Genomic DNA, 17,067 nt, shown 5'->3' with positions numbered 1-17,067 from the left:
GCCAAACATCAAATGGCTACCAAAGAAACTTGAGAAACGACCAACTACCCATGCTTGCCCGATGCAAGGTCATTCACAAAAAAACAAAAACAAAAATACATTCATGAGAAATCTCTCAGACAGCACTGCACCTCACACCACCAGTTATACTTCACAGCATAATTCCTTGTTGATTGACAGATCAGTAATGTGAAGATAATGATTAGGTGTGCAGGAATACAGTGATGTCTGCAAAGTTGGTCATTGAAACATTGATATGTTACATGAACACATCATGAAATTATGGTCTGGTTTGGAGATGTATATTTGCACTAGTGCAATGCTGAAAAGTGTGGTGACATATTTCATGTGATTTCTAATCAAATGATAGGGGGATGATAGTACCCTTGATAAAAACTTGATGCCTAGAAAAATTATCTAGTTCAATTATAGAGTGGAATGTAGTAATCAAGCCATCATTCACTAGACAATATTCCACAGAGCAAAGTTAGCCTCTGCCGTCCCCTTGGGTACCTTTGGTGGGGTACGAGGCACCACAATACAGTCTCTGCCCTCCCCTTGGGTACCTTTGGTAGGGTATTGGGTACCTCAGGTGGGGCAATAGGCACCGCAAGACATTCTCCCTTCAATTATCAATGAGCCTCCAGGCTCAGTCTCGGTGCTGCAGGGAGCTGCCATTGATGAGACAATTAGAGCAGATACATGTATTTTATTCATCATGCAGTCAGAATCCATGGTTACTTTGAAACTGTTTTGGCAGTTGCACCTTTGGTGAGGAACCAAGTACCACAAGAAAGCTTTCATTCAAACCACAGTTTATTTGCTTCTCGTGGTGATGAGGTATTAGAACCACAGAGAAGCATTTGTACAAAACCATAATTTGTCTGCCATCTATTGGTGAGAAAAAAAAAAATAGGTAATTGTCTTCATCATAATGCACCATGGTCAGTTGGTATCCAAATGAGGGTAACACTGGTGAGGTACTGGGTACAAGAGAGAAACCATGATGCATCCCATGATTGGCTTGTGCCGAGACTAAGATACCATTGGTGAGGTACCAAGATACCAAGGTACGACGATAAATCCTTGATTCAATTCTTAATGCATTCCTTGATTATTGGGTTGGTGTCATAGATGAAGATACCCCTGACGAGGAACATGGGTACCAAGAGAAAGCCTTCATGTAACCCATAACTGGTCTGTGCACTCAGCAGAGATACCATTGGTGAGGTACCAGGCACCGGGAGAAATCCTTGACTCCAGCTAGTAATCAGCTGGAACCCTAGATGAAGATACCATTAGTGAGGTACCAGGCACCGGGAGAAACCCTTGACTCCAGCTAGTGATAATCTGGAACCCCAGATGAAGATACCATTAGTGAGGTACTGGAACCTGTCGTAGAGCCTGGTAGTCAGGGAGTGATCAGCTGGTACCCTAGATGAAGATACCATTAGTGAGGTACTGGAACCTGTCGTAAAGCCTGGTGGTTAGCCAGTGATCAGCTGGAACCCTAGATGAAGATACCATTGGTGAGGTACTGGAACCCATCGTAGAGCCTGGTGGTCAGGGAGTGCATGCTGGACTCCACCATGTTCTGCACCCAGAGCTGGAGCTGCTCTTCTGTCAGCGTCATGTGGAACCGGTCCTTCAGCGCCTTGACCGTGCTGGCACCTTGCTTGAAGCATGCCAGCTCAGAACCTGGTGACATAAGGTAGAGTGAGGGACACGCGATTAATGTCAGCCTCAAGATTTAAACGCAGCATGTAGTCAGTAGTTACCAGGCTAGTGCATACATGAAGAAAGACTTGCACATGTAACAGTGAAAAAGAAATTCAATCATGGGGGTGAATATCATATACAGTGTTTTTCAAGTGAGCCAAAAAGATTAATTTAATGAAGTCAGACTTGAATTTCTTCTAGTGGGTTCTCTTAGTAACACCTTAATAGTAAAACATATTCTAATATGCAACAATTGTAACAAGATGCATGCAAAAGAAGGGGGATAGTTTATCGCACTGCATGTGGTCCTGTCAATCACAAAATACAGCAAGTAAATACAACATTAACATTATTACTATCATTATCATAATCACTGTCATTATTGCATTGTATTACCATCACAATAATCATTATCATTCATTCAGAATTATCACATTCAAAGACAAATAATGTAGTACAAACAATGAGGACCTCACAAAAGTGCATAGTCATATTTTATGCATTTGAGAGGACCAACACAGAGAAGACTACAATAACATAATGCCCATGGTTCACAGACCCTCTTTTGAAGTCCCTTTAAGTGCACTGAATACATAGGGTATACAATTTCAGCTTGATTGCATGGAGTATGGTTATTACAGATTTCACCCCACTGACCAGAGGCCTCCATCAAGAAGTGAAAAATTTCAGCACATTCGTGAAAAGTTCTTGTTCAAATCCTAACCAGTTAACAGAAGCATCCACTTAAAGCTGGTATCCCTACATCTGGACCCTTCTGTAATTGGGCACAACTGCTTCATACTTGAGGGGAAATCTTGCCATGTTTCACAATAAAGATGACAATGAAACACACACACACACACACACACACACACACACACACACACACACAGAAGACCTGTAGTGCAGCTTTAACATAGCTACTGAGGCTCACCATTCATGACCTCCACGAGCTGCACCAGTTTCTCCATGTGCTTCCTGGCAGCAATCAGACCTTGGAGCATGAGGATCTTGTAGTACTCAAACATGTCACTGCCCACACCTCCCATCACCTGCACATATACAATAACAAATAAACTCATCACGACATTCAATAATTTGCCATGCACGCCGGAACAAGATAAGTAAATATGTAAAATGCTAACTTCAGGATGACAACACAATCTATTGAACAAAATCAGACTCTATACAAAGCAGTCCATTCTTCCTCTTTTTTTTTTTTTTTTTTTTGCATAATATCATCTCAAGATTAGTATTTGTATTGTGCACTGTTTAGTTGTGCCTGGCATAATTTTATGTTGTTTGTTATCTTTGTCTTTCAGCTCAGTATCAAAATGAGGATATTTCATATACTTGTGAATATTTTGTAAAGGATACCTTCATCCATTTCAAGCCATTGGCGTTTCAAAGCATCCTGTGAGTTAAATCACTATTATCCAAGGGAAGAAAGAAGTGAGTGTCATGCTTACCTCGACAAACTCGTGGGTGAGCTTGAAATGGGACGCCTCAAAGCCAAGGTTCTTTGGCGACGAGGAGAGGATGAAGCCGAAGTCGATGTGGATGATGTGGCCCTCAGGGTCCAGCAGAATATTGCCGTTGTGTCTGCGACAATTAGAAAAAAAAGTAATATACAGTTATACTCCCATCTTGTTCTGTTTCCAAGAAATAATTCTAGAAACTAACAACATTAAATGTAGCCGGAAACTTATTGAGATACCTGTTTTCACAGTAACAAACTCAGAAACAACCTAAATCACTATGCAGCTGGTACTAGCCTTTAAAAAAATGGGGCAAATCACTGCCAAAATTATGCTTAAATCTCAGGAGAGCACTAAAATACCTCAAAAATCTTGACATCACAGTATTTTGATGTTTCATATCTACACATTCAAGTTCAGGTTAACGAGAGACATATGTATCATCTTTTTAGTTTTATTTTTTGATACTGAGAAATAGACCATAATTCACTGTGTTTCAATATACTTGGCTTTAAAGGAAGTCAACTGCTCATACTTCCTTCCAAACTTGTACTCTTTTTCTCTCGCCACATGACAACCCATTTAAAGTGAAAACTAAGTTTCGGTAAGTGCTTGAGAACCCGTCTAGCACCATTTCATTTTTGCTTGCAATATATCGAAAGAGTCCACTAAGAAACTTACCTGGCTGACGCGGTTTGCCGGAATTATGAGTCGGTTTGGAGTATTTTGAGAAAAATAATAATAGTAGGAAAACCGACTTTTATTCCAGAAGGCTCCAGACTAACTCGGTCTCGGGAAAAATTCGACCCTACTTCAGACAATTCACACGCAGTTCGTGCATTCTACTGGCCACTGCATAATACCAAATGAGGCCTAACTGAATGGACAGGAAAGTGCGTGCTAATGTATCCTGTACAAAACAAAACAAAAATGACAGCGCGCGGTCCTCAGTTGCTGAGACGCGCGGTCTTTGGAGTTTTTGTTGTTGTTTATCAAGCGCCTTTGATTGTTTTAGAGGTGCTTGATAGGCGCACACTTATTTTGCATGCGCGCAAATTCCACAACTCGGACCATTACTGCGAGTAGCCAGAACACGAAGCGCTAGTTTATACAGGCCGCTCCCATAGGACAACACACTACAAGATGCAATCAGAGGGACAACCATTACCACTCATCCCGCCGTCAAAGCGAAGCCGAGTTACCCGAGTCCGAGTTTAGCCTGACCCCCCGTTCGGGTAAGTACTGAGACTGAACCTTTTTGGTTAATATTTCGCATTGTCGTCGTTACCCATCGAATATCTTGTTATAGCATCGTTATCCTGCACATTTCCTAAGCATACGTTCACATTTGGGAGCGAAATTTGATAACTTTTGCAGGCGTAGCAGAACTTTGTTTGGGCTTTAAAGATCTTATCTGCCAAGCATTGCATTCAAAACATTAGAACACTTTGCATCAGGCTCTGGTGTGACAAAAGATCACCTGACCTCAGTCCTCTCCTCTAGAGGGGCGAAAGGAGCTGTACAGGGTCAACGCCCACTTACCTGTCCTTGACCTGGACCAGGTAACAGACCAGGCAGTAGGCCGCGCAGCTCTGGACGAAGTTCTTCTGGGCGGTCAGGAAGGCCTCGGTGCTGGGCCCGCCGAACTCGCGGTAGAAGTAGTTGAGCAGCGTCATCTTGCTGTTCTTCTTCACCTGGTGCAGCGAGACGGCGTTGATGATGGGCTCGATCAGGCCGCTGTTGTTGGACGTGACCACAATGTTGCAGGGCCGCACCCACAGCGGCACGTGTTCCTGGTTCCAAATGTTCTATTACGGGGAAATATAGCGGGCATTTTATGAGTCCAGTGTCCAGTAAAACATTGGTTGATCTCAATGTCAAGCAACTATGTGAAGTCTTGTTTTAAGGCAAACCATACTTCACATAAATTTATTTCCAGCTTAGCCATCACAACTACAGTCTTGATGGAATGTTCATGTTACACTGAGACAAACTTTTCAAAAAAGATTGAATTTGAGCAATCACAAATTTATTATCAGTGAATCAATTTAAAATCATCAAGGGTAATAAAATTTACATGACTTTGGCCAACCTCTCTGCTCACTAAAAACCCTGGCTAATGACATACCATCACCACCATCAATGACAAAAACAACAAAAAAAAAAAAACAAGCAAACATCAAGATGTAGTTTTACCCTGGTAAAAGAAACTCCCACCTACTTAGTATCTCCTCAAATGCAGGATTCATAATACATCTACACACATTGATATTTAAGAACATTTCTTTTATCAAGGACAAGTCATACTTAAGAGGGTAATTCGTGCTTGGCAGACCTATGTATGAGGGGAGGAGAAAACTGCACAAATCTCTCTCACCTGTAGCTGGGTCAGGAACTGGAACGAGAGCAGCTCCTGTCGCAGGTCGTCGCCACACTTGACGATGACGGAGAGGAGGCGCCAGTTGGGGAGGTGGCCGTAGGGGGAGCCCTGCCGAATCCTCCGCGCCTTCTCGTCCCATGGCTCCTTCAGTGCAGAGGCCGAGGGGTCCTCTGGGTCATGCTGTACAATCAGACATGACACACATACTTCCTATGTAACTATTGTATGTGTCATATATTTCACGAGTGATTGAATTTGCAATGAAGAGCCATACTGAGCTTATGAAAATGCCTATTATCACTTTTTGAGCACGAAAATATTGCAATTTCCCATTGCCTTGGAGATACACTACGCATTTAAACTGTGGGATAGAATATATTCAAGAGTTATCAATTTCACAAGCATCAGTCAGCTTGCAAAACATACCAAATATACAGTAAAGTTCAGGCACTCAAATAGCTTTCTGGCATCAACAATGACAGAAGGATACTCCTGATTCTATATCAACCCCTCTCCCCATCTCAGAATCACTTCAAAATTGCAGCAGCAATTTGTAATGACCTATGTACTAAAAGGAGATCATCCATGTTTTGTTTCTCTATTTTTGTTCGGGGTTTGTTTGTTTTTTATTGGAGGGGGGACAGTAATGAGTTGAAAGTGGGGTGAAAATAGTACAATGATTTGAATTAGCTTCATGTTGATGAGAGATTGAAATAAGATCTGACTAGTTCCTTTAACCATGAGGAAAAGGCTTCAAAGTTAGCAGTAACTGTTCTAAAGGAGCATGAGCATAATTATAAAGATGTGAGAATATTTTCATAAGCCTGGAGAAGAGATTGTGCTATCTTCAGATAAAAGTAAACTTTGTCAACTCTTGGACAAGAGCTGAATGAGTTGAGGTGACGCCCCTTCTCACCTTGAACGTGGTGGAAGGCGTGGCCAGTGACTCCGCCAGCCTCCGTCTGATCTCCCCCGCAGCGATAAAGACGGGCTCTTTGCTGTCCGTGCTCGTCACGCTCTCGTGCGAGAACTGCGATATCGTGTCGCTGGAGCTGGACTTCTTGGAGTAGCTCGAGTATTGCTGTTGGGGAGGGGGAGGGGGAGAGGTTGTGCAAAGAGTGAATGTATCGATCTTGGGGGAAGAGTTAACTTATCTTCAGGATGACACCTGTATTTGATTATTTTCTTTGCCATATATATTTGGGATGCTGTATTTCAGATGGATATATAAAACAGATATAAAGAATAATCTCTGCTACTCAAAGATGGGGGGATCAAATAAACAAACAAAACAAGCAAAAAATAAATGTTGCTTGGATCCATACTCTATGTTATGAACATTCACATAATCATAATCAGGGAGATAACTCGCTTTCACATGCATCTCAATGGGCAAGAAAAAAATATTTCCAAATCAGGGAGGATGTATGTTCTCTTGCCAGGACATGACAAGATATTTTGAGTTTTCCGGAAACCATCTGCACAGCAGAATTAGAGTGACTAAGCAGCTAAGAAGCAACAAATATGACGTAGACGTAGGTGATTCATATCTGTTGTCCCATACATCAAAACATACTGTATGTAGATGTGCTCTGTCAATGTGCCTGCTTCTAACAGATCTTATACAGTACAGACTTCCTCCTTATTGATCCACCATGAAATAGCAGAATGACTCCTGCCCAGAAGATACACTGAAGTCTTCCATACACACATATCCTCTAAGACACAGATATATAAATCAGCCAAGTAGTCTCAATGATTTTGAATTTCTATAAGCATTGCCTGTTATCATCGTGATGTCAAACATCAAAAATCCTTCAAGGATCTAAAAAAGGTTACATATTAGCTCTCAATGAAAAGATAGGACAGATCTCAAGCTGAAATTTTGAGATAAATATTAGCCAAAAGCTGAAAGGATAGTGCTAATAGCATCAATATCCACAAGGCATGAAATGACCTCTTCTGTTCCTTTTTTCCCCAAAAATTTATAGCATATGATCCTCATAATCACAGTCGGTAACAATCTTTAATTATTCGGGCAGTGAAAATACATTATCTCAGAATATCAAAGCTGTGCCTTATAAAATGAATCCACAGGACTTTCAACTCAACCCATATCGAGCGCAATACCAAGCCGCTCTGAACTGCTTGGGAGTTCAAGCTGCCTGAAAAACAATACAGGACCATGTCTCTGATAAGGAAGATGAAGCTACAAAATTTGTTGGCACAAAAACAAACACACATCAAATAAAACCACAAAAGATAGAACTTCTCCCAGTTAGGGGCCATGGTGGGAAGATTTGACAAAAAAGTGGCTGCTTAAATATGACACCGCCCTCTACAGACATCTTGTTGTCTGTTGGCGGTGAGTGTCGCACAGGAAGTTGAAGATTAAAAGGAAGTGAATGGCTACAGACAAGTTCTCGTGATGAAGGGAAGGAACACCATGTGATTTAATTTTGCTGGCAGCTCTGACCACCGACCAGAAAAAAAAGACAACAACCTGATTTCTGTTTCTTTGTTTTTCTTTTTGTTTTTCAGGCCATTAAAGGGAAACATCCATACTACCACAAGCCTGTGTCATGATTGTGGCATCCGAGGTCTTAAAGGGACAGCAGTTTGTGATTATTTTGCCTGTCTCAGTCCCTTCAACTCAAATTAACAAGGGGCAATCTGTCAATGTACGCATGCATGTCCCATTGTGGCGTAGATAAAAGTCCAAACTGTTCACACATTCAATGTATCTTTTTGTTCTGTGGATTCTGGAGAACTGATATAGCCCAATCCTCTAAAGTTGACGAGCAAAAAATGAAATTGCTATCTTTAAAACAAGCATTTTGCATCACTTTTCTTTTTCTTCTAATTTGTTAATTAAAGCATAAAGCTAGATAACTACTAGATATATTACCCAAAGAGTATATCTCATCAACTTTACAGTGGCATCAAGATATCTGCATTATTTGAGCCAACATCAAACAAATCATGCACAAAACACCATCACATACTCGTACGAAGACAAAACTTTCGAGACTGACCTGCAGAATCTCATCGTCCTCCTGCGACCAGCAGTCGTGGTCCGAGTCGTGGGCGGAGTAGCCTGGGTAGACGTTGGGCGGCGTGTGGGTGGTGGGAATGGTCTCGCCGTGGAAGTAGCCGCCGCTCAGGTTCTCCTCCGACTTGGTGTAGCGCAGCGTATTCTCCAGGATCTTGGCCGGGAGGGGCGAGGTGTGCTTGTTCTCACAGTCTAACACCTCAACATAGATCAGGTACGGAGCCTGTTGGCGCACAATCGCAATACCCATTACATTATACACCATTCTGTTGTGCATGCACATACAGAGTTGCACAAATCTTGTGTAGCACATACTTTATACGCCATATTTAATTAGCAAGTTCGTGAACTGGGATTTCCTGACAATTTCATAAGTGTTTAAAATCCTGATCGTGGATTATAATATCATCATGCACCTCATTAATATACTGTGTACTGCGTGCCAGTATATAAACATGCATGTGGCATTCATGTCGGGCTCAGAGGCAATATTTTCACATTTTCTAATAACTTCATGTATAGCACCTGACTTGCAAAATTTGCAAAAATAAAAACCACGCGCAATATGATGCATTTACTGTATAAGAGCTCTCAAATGACTGTGTTTTTACTGATAGCAGCCCTCCAAGAGGAAACTCAGGAAAGTCTGCAGCATGATTTATGAAATCATAAAACAATAGAACTGTTTATAACATATCCAAATCAGTTGTATTGCATATGTTACAATGGACAGACTGTAAAACACGATATATTCACGGCATGAAATTTTCGCAATTTGGAGCCAACGGCCTTTCTCGCAGCATGAAATTTTTGCGACTTGCCACTGGCATCCAATGCATAGTGCGTAGGCAAGAACTTTCACATGCATTTTAATTTCGCGAATGTTGCCGCCTGCGATATTCACGAAATTAAAATACACGCGAAAATTCCTCGTTTTACAGGAACTGGCTTGCTACTAGACCTTCAAAAGAACAGTTATCCATAAATACCAACATATCATTAAGAGGCCAATTACATGAAATTAAGCATCAGGAATTTCACATTCAGTTGCAGACATGCTATCATATATATTCCTTGATTACTCTTATAGTTCATTTTACGATGTAACTGGATTTTCAGGAATGAAACTGTGCGGTTTTCTCTACCACAATTATGCCATTTCAGAAGATTCTACTTTTCGCACTCTGGTCACCAAGAATGCTGCAGACAGGAAACACGAGCTCTGACCTTGTCTTTCGAGTTGAGGACGACAGCTGCGGTGTGTGGAATGCGTACGATGTGGTGGTCAGTGGCCGAGGTGGACGGAAGCCAGATGCGAGCGGGAAGGTTCAGATTCAGCATTTGCAGCTCCGCAAAGAGTCGGCTCGCTGCAAGGATATGAAATAATAATAATGATAATGACAATAATGATGATAATAATAATAATAATGATGATAATAATAATAATAATAATAATAATAATAATAATAATAATAATAATAATAATAATAATAATAATAACAATAATAATAATAACAACAACAACAACAACAACAGAGCAGAAGAAAATAACGAATATTTGAAATTTTGTCTGCCGAAAGTCAAAACTTCAAAATACAATTGGACATAATTGCAGTACAGGGCTAAACTAACTTTATACTTGTCTACTAGTTCAGGGCCAGCAAAAACAGAACACCAAAATAGGCGGGCTAGCGAATGTTAACCACACTCTCTGTCAAAACGTACAAATGCGGTGTTTATGGTACAAATTAAAGCCTATACCAATATGTTAACATGATGTGATGCCAAGACAGAATTAGCACTTTTACAGCAATCAACTGGCAAAAAAGAAGAAAACATCACCTGGTGGATACATCTGTCTTTACATCTTTCCTCTACCACATGTTAAATCACTTTCTATAAATAATGCAATTTTTTAACAAACATTCTCTTTTATCTGGGAATATGCCTTATCTTCATCGTAAAATATGTGATGGCAAATAATTGTAGCGAACTGTTTGTGATCTAACTAAAATACACATCAAGTAAAGCATTGGAAGTACTAATAGACGAGGGTTAGCAGTTGGTAGCTGTGTTAACTCCTTGAGTGCATTTGCTTATCTATTTTTCTGTCTTTTGGATTTGTGCAACATTTACCGGCCCCAAGATATCAATGTTTGTTACATAGCAAAGTACAGCAATATCTTAAAGGGCATACACCTTTCCCGTTTACAATGTACTGTAATGCTGTAAGTTGACAGTCAAGCCGTGATCACTTCTAAACAACGGTATCCTCAAGAAGTTTTTTTGCAGACGAGATCAGAGGACAATTTCAAAGGATTCTACTGACTTACTTCTGAGCTCTCTGGTGGGCAGACCCTGAAGCCGTTTGCCGACGGCCATCAGAGATTTGATGAACTCCAGCATGGGGGCAAGTCGAGGGGCCTGGACACAAATACAATGAAAGCATTTTTTGGGGGGGGGGGGTCACTCAAAAATCTTAAAGTACTGTAAAACCAGAAACATTCGCTGCACAAAACTTTTGCAAAATGGAGCTGATAGCCTTTTTGGCAGCATGAAAAATTTGCAAAATGGAGCTGATAGCCTTTTTGGCAGCATGAAAAATTTGCAAAATGGAGCTGATAGCCTTTTTGGCAGCATGAAAAATTTGCAAAATGGAGCTGATAGCCTTTTTGGCAGCATGAAAAATTTGCAAAACGGAGCTGATAGCCTTTTTGACAGCATGAAAAATTTGCAAAATGGAGCTGATAGCCTTTTTGGCAGCATGAAAAATTTGCAAATTGCCACTGGCATTCAATGCAATGTGCAGACAAAACCTTTCATGTGCATTTTACTTTCACAAATCTTGGCTCCTCGTGAAATTCGCAAAAGTTTCATGCACGTGATAATTCCTGGTTTTACAGTATCAGTACCATCTCTGAGGAACAAGGTACATGTAGTGACAAATTAGGCTGTATGTTTCAATTTCACAGAGAATAATCAAACTTCTAAATAATATGCAAAAAAAGAGTTTATTTGGTAGTCTCTTTTCTGTTCTTTTTTTCTAAATGCCCCCAAACTGAAAATTCCCTGCATTTCCCCATCTGGCAACAAAACAAGAGAGGCTCAAAACATCAGCCCAATAGAGTATCAACACACTGAGCAGCGTACGACAGAAAGGATGTCTGGATCTTCAAGCTGCTTCTAAACTTGCATAAAGCCTAATCTATTCAGTAAAAACACAATACATTGTAGGTGTGGTTGGATGATTGTTTTGGATTTTTTTTTTTGTGAGTGTATGTTTTTGTTTTAGGTTGTTTTTGTGTCGTTGTTTTTTTTTTGTTTGTTTGGTCTTTTTTTTGGGGGGGGGGGGGGCTTTGGTTTTGGTTTTGGTTTTGGTTGCTTTTTTTTTGGGGGGGGGGGTTTTGGAAGGGGGGATGGGGGTTGTTTTGTAATGCAGTGTAATAATGAGCTTCCCTTTTCAGATATATCAGGAGCTTTTTTCTTGAGGGAATGGGGTAAAGACGATACACTGATGAGGACTACAGCCTTCCCCTCCGTGTAACAAACCAGGGCCTTGTTTCATAAAGCTGTTAATAAAGTTGCGCATGACTTTACGAACGCCTGGAATATGAAGTGCCAATACATGTGCCCATTTTTTTTTCCTTATGTCTTAACAAGTACGACTGTATGTCAATATTTCATCTACATTGGTGCAAAAATACACTTTCAATTAAAACATGTTCTTAACATGTAAGAATAATCAGTATCATCAGCAAATTCCAACTTTAGCTCTTGAAATTAACAATGATTAGGAAACCCATTTGGCTTGCCATATTTGAATCATTCATAAAGTCATGCATAACTTTACGAACAGCTTTATGAAACGGGGCCTAGGTGCTCCTTGCAACAGGAGTTTTGTATGAAGAGCTATTCAATCGATCTAAGAGTATGTCTGCACCCATTGCTAAGTGATGGACAAAGGGTTGAGTTGTTGTTTTCATGTCTTTTTCTTTTTCTTTTGGTGGGGGGGGGGGGGGGGATTTCATTATTGTTCTATCTTGGACATCAAAATGATATACAGCATTAATCCAATATCACCCTTACCTGGCACTGGCATTCTGTGACAGCCTGGGGGCGCCCTGTCAACTCATTGAGCTTGTTCTCGGAGCTGTCAAAGCACGAGCACTGGCTGTCAAAGGCTCTTCCGGACGACAGGTCGCCAAGGCAACCTTTGGAGGGCGTGGCGTAGGCCAGCCTGAGAGCCTCTGCTTGGGATGTGGTGATTGCTGAAATCCAAAACAAACAAACAACAAATCACAATTTTGCACACATAGTAAATAATTGCTAGCTTTTTCTAGCATAGTAGAGAACATGAACAATTTGCCATAATTGTATCACTTGACCCTAAAAAATGTTAGTTGTTCCATTGTTTGGTTTCATTTGCAATTTGCATATTATTTTTGCCAAAGGGAGACTGTGAAGCGTTCTCACCATGAGCAGAATTATCAAATGATCCAGTATTGCAGGATGCGGGATAAGGTTTATGTCAGAGTTGACTGGTACGAGACTACACTTTGAAATATTTATGAATATGGCTGACACCCAATAATAGATTTATATCAAACAAAAACCTTGACATCAATACTCACAAAATAAGGCAATCTATTGGGCTAGTCAAGAAGGAATATTCAAGGCCTGGGAGTGGGTAGTTAGGATGCACTCGTTAGAATGTGAAAAATGGAATATCACGCAAAGATATTTCCAGACTAAACATTTTGCTGGTATCCCCATGCTCCTGGCAGTGCAATTAAATTGAATTGCTCTGCTACTTTGCTGAATAGGTGGCTGAAAGGATATTCACTTGTCTACCAGCCACTACTTCTGACTTTATGAGAACCTAATAAAGAGGCCCTTTTCCTGTATCTGATCATCTTACCACCGTGTGCCTCCTGGTCCATGTAAAATGTGATTTGACAATGTATGCCATGTGAGTATGAAATGAATTTCAAAGCAATTTCATCTGACTCAAGACTTCATGACTACTAATACAATGTGTAGGACTCATGTTGCAAAGAAAAAATGTTGACAAAAATGATGATGTATGGCCCACAACGTATTGCGGCATTGTACAACTTCTTTCTTCCTCTTTAATAAATTTCTTCACGGACTCAAAGAAGAACAGCCATTGGCTGAAATGAGTGACCCGTGGTGAAATAAAACAAACTCAACTCAAACTAAATCAATATGAAATTTGTCTTTGCTTGGGGGGAGGGGGAGGATTGTTGAGAGGTAGAAGGAACCATGGATAAATTTTATGTGTGGCTTGAAATGTACATGACCACCAAAAAGACAATACAAGTCAGTTCCAATTACCTGCAAAATCATTTTGTTTTGTTTCAATTAACAAGAAAAATGTGCTTGCTATTGAAAATTAGCAGACACCATGACTAGCACACAGTTTGGCTCTGGAGGTAATTCCAGAAATACTTCTCTCAGGCGAACATCATCACTTTGCTATCCTACAGTGTCATTCATGTCAATTACTGTAAAACATGATATTTTAGCGGCATGAAATTTTCGCAAATTGGAGCCGATGGCCTTTTTCACAGCATGAAGTTTTCGCGAAGCGCTCTTGGCATTCAATGTATATAGTATAAACAAGAGGCCTTGCGTGCATTCTAATTTCGCAAATCTTGGCTCTCGCGAAATTTGTGAAATTAAAATGCACGCAAACATTCCTCGTTTTACAGTATCTGGTGATGCCAGTGTCTCTTACTTGCGGTGGCATCCGATCTTGACCGGGAGTGCGTCTTCTTCGTTGGCGAGACCATCGATGTCGGGCTGTGCAGGTCAGGTGGGCCCGACGGGGTCGTAGCTGTAGTCGTCGACAGCGAGTCCCTCTTGATCTTGGGCCTGAGCTCCTCAGAGAGGACCAGCTTGCGGAGCTTGGTCCCGCGGGACTGCTTCCGGGACGGGAAGCCGAGATCCGTGGTGTACGCCTCAAGCAACCATACCAAATGAAGGGAGAAGTTGATGCTGGACTTACACCTGGGAAATAGGAATAATTGAGACAAGAAAAAAAAATGAGTGAAAAGTGGGCGAGTGCACAAAAATAGTTAAAGTCACCATTGATTTTTATCAGGCACAAGCATACACAATCCCACCTCCCTGGTCCCACATAGATGAACATCAGTGCTGGAAAACATTAGCAAATCTTCAAAGACACAGTTGAGGTCTTCAGCATGTCATGGTAGTTTTTTGCTTTGTTCTGTGTGCTATTTTTGATACGGCCTGTCAACACAATCTAATTATATGCAGAACTAAGCAATAAGGCATTCCTGTCAAAACTCAAGTCCCTTTTTCTCAAAATATTCATTTCCTAACTGCAGTAATTAGACCGCGTCATAAACACTGTAGTGTGTTTCAGTTGGAGATGAAATCTGTGGGTTCCTTGGCTACAAAAAACAAGGCAAGTGCCAAAATATGTCTTGCCCATTCGCGTAGAAGAAATTAATGTTTTTCTAAATCCCAGAAGTTCATTGACCCCACCTATGACCTTTGACCTTGTGGTGATCTCCAACTCCCCAGGGACATTTACCAGCCAAATTTGGTCACAAACAGACATATGGATCAAAAGTTATGAGCCATAATCGAAACGCGCCGTAAAAACTTTTCATTGGGGCCCTAAAAGTTTGTTGACCCCTGTCTGTGAAGTTTGACCTTGTGGTGACCTTAAACTCCCCAAGGGACATCTACCATCCAAGTTTGATAACAAACAGACATATACATCAAAAGTTATAAGCCATAATCGAAACGCGCCGTAAGAACTTAACATTGGGCCCTAAAAGTTTGTTGACCCGTCTGTGACCTTTGACCTTGTGGTGACCTTAAACTCCCCAAGGGACATCTACCATCCAAGTTTGGTAGCAAACGGACATATACATCAAAAGTTATGAGTCATAAACAAAACGCGCCATAAAAACTTAACATTGGACCCTAAAGTTCATTGACCCCTGCCCGTGACCTTTGACTTTGAGGTGACCTTCATGTTTAGTACAATGTGCAACTTTGTATAACCACTCTTCCTTACTGAAATTAAAGTCCTAAGTAGAGAGTTATTCAAGTTTTTGTAGCGTTACGGACGGACGACGGACGGACGGACGGAGGACTGACGGACGGACGGAGGACTGACGGACAGACGCCACAGGCGATCCCTTGAACAGTCTCCACTCACCTCCGGTGGATTCGACAAAAAAATGACAGCAAAACTAAAACATTAAACTCATCACATTCTCCCCATCCTATGCATGTGTAAAATATCATTCAACTTCTATGTTTCACTGCACTGCCTATAAAAAGCTTCTTTTTAATACACCGAAGGTTGCGAAAAATACCATACTAACACAGTTTGCAATTTCTATAAATATTTTGATGCACTAGTTAGATTTCTATCAATATACACCAATTTGGTGCAAATTTTTCTACCTGTCTTCACCGTCTTGAATTGCAATCCCTTTCTCTTTGATGATAACATGCTCTGCACTCAGGAAGAAACGATATTTTTGTATGCTAAGATCATACTTCCTGTCTTATACCCACCCCCCCCCCCCCCCCCCCACGGCCGCCACTGGACACATACATACACAAAAATGTGCATACAAGATACACATGAACAAAACAGTCTTCTCCACGCTCTCACACAAGGTGTGCATCATAACAACAGGGTCTACATGTATTTTAGGATTGGTTCACATGGACTGTAAAATTGCAGCTTTCAGTATTTAATATAAAGTTGTATCAAATCTCTCGACTGCAGCGCATCAGAGTACACATATGTATCAAACTAGATGAATCTGTTCCACTCTACCCACGCATTTTATCACCAACTATTCCTCCCAGGGCAACATTCCTGGTCAGATTGGGGATTGAGCCCTGAGACCCTTGGAGCACTCATGGCAAATATTGTTTAATATTCACCTCCATTGTAGGTGGAGGTAACCTAAAAATTACTGGGCATGCACACCAAAGTTCATTTCACGAAAGGCTAAGAAACTTTTCGACTCATAATCCTTCTAACTCATTGCCTACCTCCCCACCGCCCACCGCCCCCCGCCCCCCCCCCCCCCCAAAAAAAAAAAAACGCCTGGTAAGAATAACAAGCACACACAAGCATTTAACTCTTGTGTTGACAGCCCAACTCTTCTCACATGGAGAATCCACACTTACAAATAACTCGTTTGTAAATTAGTATGAAACGTTTCTAAACATGTTCATATTGTGCTAGTGATTCGTTTTGGTTTTCTTCTATGCTGTGAAATCTGAATGAGAACTTGATTCACATCTTCTCCAAAACATGTTTCTCATTTCATATTTGGTCAGTCATGGTCTGGAAGTATTTGTCGTTCCAGTTCTGCTCCATTTGCATGCAATGTCCGATATCCAACTGATTTGACCTC

The 17,067-nt window shown here is 41.0% G+C and overlaps 1 protein-coding gene across 1 annotated transcript in view; it reads right to left on the bottom strand.

The window, feature by feature from the left end:
* Window positions 1-1,510: 1,510 nt before the first annotated feature.
* LOC139725844 (phosphatidylinositol 4-kinase beta-like) overlaps window positions 1,511-17,067 on the bottom strand; it is a 35,084-nt gene continuing 19,527 nt past the window's right edge. The window contains exons 3-13 of the mRNA XM_071636922.1: window positions 14,388-14,659; window positions 12,716-12,897; window positions 10,963-11,053; window positions 9,857-9,996; window positions 8,613-8,852; window positions 6,494-6,658; window positions 5,575-5,757; window positions 4,740-5,005; window positions 3,189-3,321; window positions 2,654-2,771; window positions 1,511-1,698 (exon numbers count right to left, since the gene is read on the bottom strand). Of these exons, the coding sequence (XP_071493023.1) occupies window positions 1,511-1,698; window positions 2,654-2,771; window positions 3,189-3,321; window positions 4,740-5,005; window positions 5,575-5,757; window positions 6,494-6,658; window positions 8,613-8,852; window positions 9,857-9,996; window positions 10,963-11,053; window positions 12,716-12,897; window positions 14,388-14,659 (1,978 nt within the window). The remainder of the gene's footprint in view (window positions 1,699-2,653; window positions 2,772-3,188; window positions 3,322-4,739; window positions 5,006-5,574; window positions 5,758-6,493; window positions 6,659-8,612; window positions 8,853-9,856; window positions 9,997-10,962; window positions 11,054-12,715; window positions 12,898-14,387; window positions 14,660-17,067) is intronic.

The sequence above is a fragment of the Diadema antillarum genome, unplaced genomic scaffold (assembly GCF_040938485.1).
Source record: "Diadema antillarum isolate AM-2024a unplaced genomic scaffold, OU_Dant_1.0 seq00000063_RagTag, whole genome shotgun sequence".
Lineage (NCBI taxonomy): Eukaryota > Metazoa > Echinodermata > Echinoidea > Diadematoida > Diadematidae > Diadema > Diadema antillarum.
Note: the sequence above shows the minus strand (reverse complement) of the source record. Positions and strands in the feature narration are given on the sequence as shown.